General features: G+C 34.4%; 1 protein-coding gene across 1 annotated transcript; it reads left to right on the plus strand.

The window, feature by feature from the left end:
- Positions 1 to 5,280: 5,280 nt before the first annotated feature.
- Positions 5,281 to 6,213, plus strand: LOC114031623 (olfactory receptor 5W2-like). Its single transcript, XM_027846754.1, has one exon. It carries the CDS (start codon positions 5,281 to 5,283, stop codon positions 6,211 to 6,213), a length of 933 nt encoding a protein of 310 aa, XP_027702555.1.
- Positions 6,214 to 8,193: the final 1,980 nt, after the last annotated feature.

The following is an 8,193-nucleotide window of genomic DNA, read 5'->3' on the forward strand; positions in this document are numbered from 1 at the left end:
AGACTTATATATACATACACATGCATTCCCTATTGCATTACTATTCATGTGTTAGAGGTCATTAGGAAGATTTCTAGCTCTGGAGCTATAGAAGTGAAGGATGAATCATACATCTGATAGTTGCACAGGAGGGAAAAATAGTACTCTATGTTTTTAATGTTATCTATCTCAGTTATTTCATGTTTATAAAATGATGTTCCGGAAAAGGTCAAAGAGTAGGGTTCTCTTTTAATTTAAATCTCTTTTTAAAATTTTTAATTAAAATTTTAAAATTAAAAAAGTTTAAATCTCTTCCTAAGAAAGGTCTTCATATTATTTTAGAGTATTTGGAAACAAAGAGAAAATCCTTAGTCAAGATTAAGAAAGGGTTGGGAATTTAATGTCCATTGATCCATTTAAAGGAACAATAATAACTTAAAATGTTGTTTTCCTCTGAACTATTCATTGTAACATGTGCTTAGGGAAAAAACAACAACAACAACAACAACAACAAAAACAACATTAAGGGATTTATTCCAAGTGGCTTCTGCACTTGTCTGGTCACCTTGCCAATCCTGTCTTGATCAGAGTGCTTCCCTGATCTTTGACTTAGAAACTAGACTGGCCTTTACAAAAAGATATTAAGGCCAGAACACTGTCTTATTCATTTTTTATTAAGTAGTGCTGGGGTTTATTTTATTTATACAAATAGAGAGGCATCATACTAGGATAATTATAAAACATAAGTCACAGAATTTATAATACTATATTTTATGCAGTGCTTTCTGTTTGAAAAAGTTTTGCGTATGTATTCCCATTTGATCCTCATCACAACCCAGCAAAGTAGGTACTGGAAAAGTGAAGTGTCTTGCCCAAGATTATGTAGATAAGTATCTGAGGTAGAATCCGAACTCAGGACATCTGTAAGATGAAAAGATTGGACCAATTGGATTCTGAGGTCCATTCAACTCTAGATCTATGATATATGATTCTTTGATTCACACTTTCTGAGACTCAGTTTCCTCATCTGTAAAATGGAAATAATAATAAAATCTTTCTTATCTCTCTCTCAGGATTGTTGTATGAAATCAAAATGATGATGATGATGATGATACAAGTAATTATGAAGTGCTAGATTAACCTTAAAGAATGATGTAAATGTCAGCAATTATATTGAATGCATTGCACATAGTGAGTGTTTAATAAAAGTCTTTTAAATTGAATTGAATTATTTCATCAGATATTACAAGATTTAAGGATCAATGGTTCATATTCAGTTGAGAGAATGTTGGCCTTCACCAATACCCCTCTCACTTCTATGAAGTCTTCGATGAACATCTTTCATCAACAACACAAATTGAACTGGGATTTCTATTCAGACATTAATCCAATTTAAGGAAATGCTATAGAATTAAAAGTGAAAAGATGTTTCCAACTGCACACCCCACCTTGATTTGAATCATTGCATCATTCAAAGAGGAGAAGACAAAAGTGATTTCCATTTTGGAGTAACTTTGGTCACGTGTTTACACAAAAGACTAAAGATAGGGCAGAAGCTTCCTGCATTAGGTCCCAAATGTCACTACATAAAAAAGACATCCTTCCACCTTAGTCCAATGAGGAATACATAATCTTTCTTTTGTCAGGTAAGTTTAAAAATTTTTAAGTGACGATATTGCAAGACAGTGATATTAGAGGACAATGACAAAAAGGGACACATGGATGTGAGTTGTAGAGAGTTACAAATAATGTTTTCTGCCTAAAGCTTGATAAGTGTGACTGAGAGAAACTGATGATAAAGAATAAAGAGGGTGTTTGTACCTAAAGAATCAGAATTTAGTCACTCTAAATGAGGAGTGGATATAACTTCTTACTTCATCTTTAGTAGGACCTAATGAAACCATTTTGATTTTAAAATGTTAACTATTTCTTTATTGGTTTTACATGTACACCCTCGCTTCTCCCAAAAGATTTTGAAAAAATATGTTTTAATGTAGCCCACCTTCAAAAAAAACTTTTATACATCAAATATTTTTGTTTGTATAAAAGATGAGAAGGTTGGTTCTCTCCCATATTTGTCGATTTATTGTAAACAATTCACATCTCCAATTTCAGTCCTAGCAATAACTCCACACACACACACACACACACAAACACACACACACACACACACACACACATCTTCCTGAAAATCTGTGCTGTTTTCTCTATGCTTTCCTCTATCTTCCATCCCCAAATAATGTGTCTCCAAACGTAAACAGAACCAAATATAAAGGCTAGCACTCAGTGACCCCCTCTTCTTCCACTGTGTGGGTTATATTTTTTCTCATATATTTCATAGGTTTCCTTTGCTTCACTGTTAAAAGTCCAGTCACGTGCACTCCTTCATATCCACACCTCATAATTGAGACACATTAAGATTAGAACCACACACCATGGAACATTAACAAAAAAAGATGGAAAAACATTCATGAATTGTTAGAGAAACTGAAATATGAGTTATCTTCTAAAGTTATCTGAAAACATTAGGGAAAATGAAGAGTAAAAGATGAACAAATTGACATAATAATTCTTGAAAATGGCCACTACCAAATTTGCTGATGTAACCAGTGTGTCATAGTAGAGAGAACTTTCAGTGAGAAAATTCTTACCACTTCAGATTAGATTCTGTTTTGCAATTTATTATCTCATGGAATTGCTTGAGGTTCCTGAATGGGTAAGTGACATGCTCAGTATGATATAGCCAGTATATACCAAAGGCTGGATTTGTTCCCAGATTTATTCAACTCTAAGACCAGTGTCACATTCACTAAGAAACCAAGACTCCTTGTCAAATATGTACTAGGCATTTTAGAAATACTTGTTAAATTGATTGGATAGTAACAGATAGCTCATTAATATGTGCACAAAATTTAACATGAATCATCTCATTACTAACCTCCCATTTTTTTTTTAAGATTGAACAAACTGAGGCTCAAAAGGGTTTCTTGAATTGTCCGTTTTCACAGAGCTGATGTGTTGCAGAAGTTCCTGACTGAGACTAGTTTTCTATCCAATATAAAACATGATCACTTACTGTATACATAGCACACATTTAAGAAATCTTTATGAAGGTGAAGTGCTATTAACTGAGCACTTGCATAAAGATGAACAGGAATCATCTCTTTTAAGACTGACAATAAGCTATTTTGGAAGAGTTTACATGCATTTTCTCTCACCAAGTCCTCTGAGCCTCCTACTTTATTACTTTGGAGACACCAGTATCTTCCCAAGGTTCCCTAGGATATTATCCTCAACTCCCCACTCTCTTCCATACCCCCATGTACATTCAGTTGCAAAGTCCTATTGATTATACCTCTGCTGAATCTTTCCTCCACTCTCATTTCTCTTTTCTCAAACTGCCATCACTTTGGTACAAGTCCTTGGGACCTTTGTCCTAAACTCTGGCAATTTGCTTTCTACTGTTTTGTTTGCTTCAAGGCACTTGGCAATCCAGTTCACCTTTCAATAAGCTGTCACAATGTTCTTCCTAAAGAGAATTCTTGATCATGTCACCTTTTCCCCTCTGCCAATAACCTAGAGTTTCTCTCTATTACCTCAAAGATCAAATATAAAATTATCTCCTGGGCTCTTAAAGTCTTTTATAACCTTATTCATGCCTATTTTTCAAGTCTTTTCATACCTCACTTCCATTTACTTGCTCAAAGGTAGCTGGGTGGCAGAGACGATTGTGTGCTGGACATTGAGTTAGAAAGACTTGAGTACAAATTTAACCTCATAAACTAACAAGTTGTATAACCTTGGAGAAATCACATAATATCTGCCTGCTCCAGTTACTTCATAGGTAAAATTGAGATAGAAATAACACACATCTCCCAGCATGATCATAAGGATGAAATAAACGTTTTGCAAACCTTAAAATATTATAAAATAATATTGTTGTTGTTATTCTATGGTCCAATATCACTGGCCTAATGCTCTTCCTCAAACAAGACACTCCATCTCCAGACTATGGGAATTTCACTGGCATCTTCCTATGCCTGAAATACTTGACCACTTCATCTCTACCTCCTGGCTTCCCAGGCCTCTTTCAAGTTTGAGCTAAACCCTACATTCTCCAAAGAAGCTTTTCTAAATTTTCTTTAATGTGTATACCTTCCTTCTCTTAATTATCTCCAATTTAACACACACACACATACACACACACACACACACACACATATATTTGTGATATTTATATATCATTTTAGATAATATATGTGATATATTTGGACATAATAATAGGATATATCCTATATAATATTATATCATCAATATCAATAATATTATATAGTATAAGATCTATAAAGGTGATATTTTAACATCATATCAGTATGTGATTATATATATGAATATCAATGGGGATACAAAGAAAAGTACAAAGCAGTCCATGTTCCAGTAACTGAAATTCTAATAGGTAAGACAGCCATGTACTATATGTGTATATCCATAAGTATGTATGTATGTATACATACACATGTGTATATATGTATATATACATGTGTTTATAATCAGTAGTGTTTATAGATTTGACCAAAATAACAGCTAATAAGACTCTAGGGAAGCTTGTCACCTCAGATGTTTTTGCATTCACATCTAACAACTTATCCAATTCGTAAGATTTAAATTGACTTGATCTCTTTATTTTGGAGACAGAATCATCAGATCATCTGACTAAAATAGAATAAAATAACAATAATATTGAACTCTATCAATGTTTTAGATTGGAGACTTCAGAACCTGTAATGTCTTTTTTTTTCAATGGATTATTATAATTAGCATCATCATTATTACTATTGTTATTAAAATGGCATTGCAGAAATATCCCAGATTTACTTCCAAAAAACCTTGGTTTACTATGTGCTTATAATACTTACTAACTTTGTAATTAGGGGCAAATCATTCAGCCTCCATGAGCTTCAGTGTCCTAAGGTATTAAAAATATTCTTTGAAGTATACAACTTATGAGGTTGTTACAAATGAAAGTACACTTTAAAAGCTTAAAGCACTATTCAACAAGAAATTTTCAATATGCCTTCTGTTCTTCGTCCCTCTTTTAAGAATCCTTGTCTGGAGAAGGTAAAATTTGATATCTTTATTCGGCATTCAGTAGCTAATGGACAGGAACTATCTTTTGCCATCTTGCAGATGAGAAGCACTCTGAAAGTCCTATGCCCATCAACTTTACAGAAGAGGAAAGACCCAGTACTTCTATTTCTCTGGATTCATTTTCAAAACAACAGAGAAGAGAACAAAGCAGGGATGATGGAGACAAATAACTCCATCCCAACTGAGTTCATCCTCTTGGGAATCACCAGTTCTCCAGAGCTAAAAGTAGTTCTTTTTGTTCTCTTTCTCATCATTTATTTGGTTATCCTTGTAGCAAATCTTGGGATGATCATCTTAATCAGGATAGACCCCCAACTCCATTCGCCCATGTACTTCTTCCTTAGCCACATGTCCTTCTGTGATTTCTGCTACTCCACAGCCATTGGCCCCAAGATGTTGGTGGACTTCTATGCCAAAGACCAATCCATTTCCTTCACTGGTTGTGCTTTGCAATTCTATTTCTTCTGTTCCTTTGCAGATTCTGAGTGCCTACTCCTAGCAGTAATGGCTTTTGATCGCTACATGGCAATAAGTAACCCTTTGCTTTATACAGTTAATGTGTCTAGCCGGGTTTGCTCTTTATTAATGGCTGGTGTCTACATGGTGGGGATGATAGATGCTGTCATCCATACTACTTTAACCTTCACATTGAATTTCTGCAGGTCTAATGAGATTAATCATTTCTTCTGTGATATGCCTCCTCTCTTATCAATCTCTTGTTCTGATATCCATGTCAATGAGCTGGTGCTCTTCATTGTTTTTGGCTTCATTGAAATGGTCACCATATCAGGAGTCCTCATCTCTTACTGTTACATAATCTTGTCTGTGTTGAAGATCCACTCAACTGGGGGCAGATACAAAGCCTTTTCAACTTGTATCTCCCACTTAACCACTGTTGCCATCTTCCAGGGTACTCTCCTTTTTATGTATTTCAGGCCTAGTTCTGCCTATTCACTAGACCAAGACAAAATGACCTCCTTGTTTTATACTCTTGTCATACCCATGTTAAACCCCTTGATTTACAGTTTGAGAAACAAAGATGTGAAGGAGGCCCTGGGAAAACTGCGAAACAAAATATGTTTTTAACTTGGTTATTTTTACTTCACTGGTTGGAGACCATGAGGAGAGACTGGGAATCTGAGGGTCCAATGAAATCATCAAAAGTACTGAGGTATTGAGCCCCTTCAAATTTTGTGTAACATACACATCATCAGAGAGTTTCAGAGAGGCATCATGACCTCAGAGTTTACCTGTTCCAACATCTACCTGAACAGGAATTCTCTCAGCAAGTATTCTGTCAATTGTCTGTATATACAAATATTACTTATAATGACATATAATCCTACGGAAGATAATGTTATAGAAGATAGAATGCTGAATGTGGAAACAAGCTGATATGGATACAAAAGTCATCACTGACACTAGCTATATGACTAAGGAAAAACAACCCTTAACCTTTCTTAGTCTCAGTTTCCTAAGCTATAAAATGAGCTATAATATCCCTATATTATTCACTACATAGGGCTATTGTTTTGACCAGGTCTGTGATTTCATTTATCCAAGAAGATTCAGTTAATGAATTATTCCCTCTGCCAATTCAAATGAGAAGTTCTAATTCACCCAGGGTGATAGAGTCATTTATATTTCAAAGGTGGAATTGAACACATCACCTAGAGATCAATTCTCCAACCAATTTTCAATTCATTGTAATGCTCAAATTCCAAAATGCATACATTTTGCAAACATTAAAACTCCATTTAGATCCTCATTGTCACATCATTTATCAGAAATGAAATGGGACCTTTTATAATACATTGTCTTTTGTAATTGTAAGCCAGAAGTGTGGTGTGGGAAAAAATTTTATTCTTATAATTTCTAGTCATCTAAAACCTCTCTTCTCTTAGAGTCCCTAAATCTGATATACTTGGTAACAGGTAAACATTTTTTTATTTGTAGTATTCCAGCCCTTCTCACCATCTCTTTGTTGTAGTATCAATGACTAACAATTTTAACATTAGCCTAATATGCCTGTTCTTCATTTATAATGAAGCATATTAAAATTGGTTATTATGTAAAACAAGATTTTTCCTGAGAACAAGAATTAATTGTACTGGATTTCTGAGGAAAATAAAACATGATTCAGGTTTGTGCACCCAGGTTAAAAAAAAGCATAGGATTGATATTTTACATGGGAGGAGAGAAAGAGAGAGAGAGAGAGAGAGAGAGAGAGAGAGAGAGAGAGAGAGAGAGCATTGTGACCTGAGAAATTCAGAGAATGCTTCATGGAGTACATGAACCTTACTATGAGGTAGAAAGGAGTGAGGATTTGTGTGGGTCCAAGTTTTGCTTCAATGGATATTTGAGGAAATGCACCATTTCCCTGTTTTTTCAGAGTTTGAAGACTGCTAGTGTGGGATACTATGCCATCACATTTAATCATTGTACTGATTGGTTTTGCTAACCTACTTTTTTCTTGTAATTTTATGTCTTTTTTAATACATTGATTGAGGGAATGAATCTCTGAGGAGTGGAGAGAGTAAGGTTTTATCTGAAATTGAAAGTGATAGAAACATAAAACATTAAATTTTAATTAAAATGTAATAATGTAGAGAAAAATTAAATATTGCATAGTCAGAGCAGAGTATGAAATGTAGTAGAGGTAAAAGGAATATCACATAGGTTGATTATTTATTTGGAAAAGCAACAATAATTTCAATTCAATAGATGTGTTAGCAGTGACTGGGATATATTTGGTACAAATAGACTAGATGGTCTGGACCAGATATTTCTCATATGGAGGAAGATTAGGAGATAAATTTAAAAAGATATGTGGAATGCTGCCAAATTATAGTGAGATTATATTTTAGCAGGGTTGATCTGAAGGGTCAACTATTCCAGTCTTTTTATTTTACATATAAGGAAATCAAGGCCAAGAGAAGTCAAACAACCTACTTAGGTTTGTGAAGACAACAAGTAGCAGAGCCAGGCTTTAAAGCCCTCCTCCTCTGTTGCCAAATTTACTTTTTTTCTTATACTTTGGGGGTTGTATAAGTTTCTGGAACCTTA

Source organism: Vombatus ursinus, unplaced genomic scaffold (assembly GCF_900497805.2).
Source record: "Vombatus ursinus unplaced genomic scaffold, bare-nosed wombat genome assembly UNPS02015184.1, whole genome shotgun sequence".
NCBI lineage: Eukaryota > Metazoa > Chordata > Mammalia > Diprotodontia > Vombatidae > Vombatus > Vombatus ursinus.

Excerpts from the sequence above, each read along its gene's own strand:
- LOC114031623 (XM_027846754.1), top strand. The coding sequence starts at position 5,281 with ATGATGGAGACAAATAACTCCATCCCAACTGAGTTCATCCTCTTGGGA.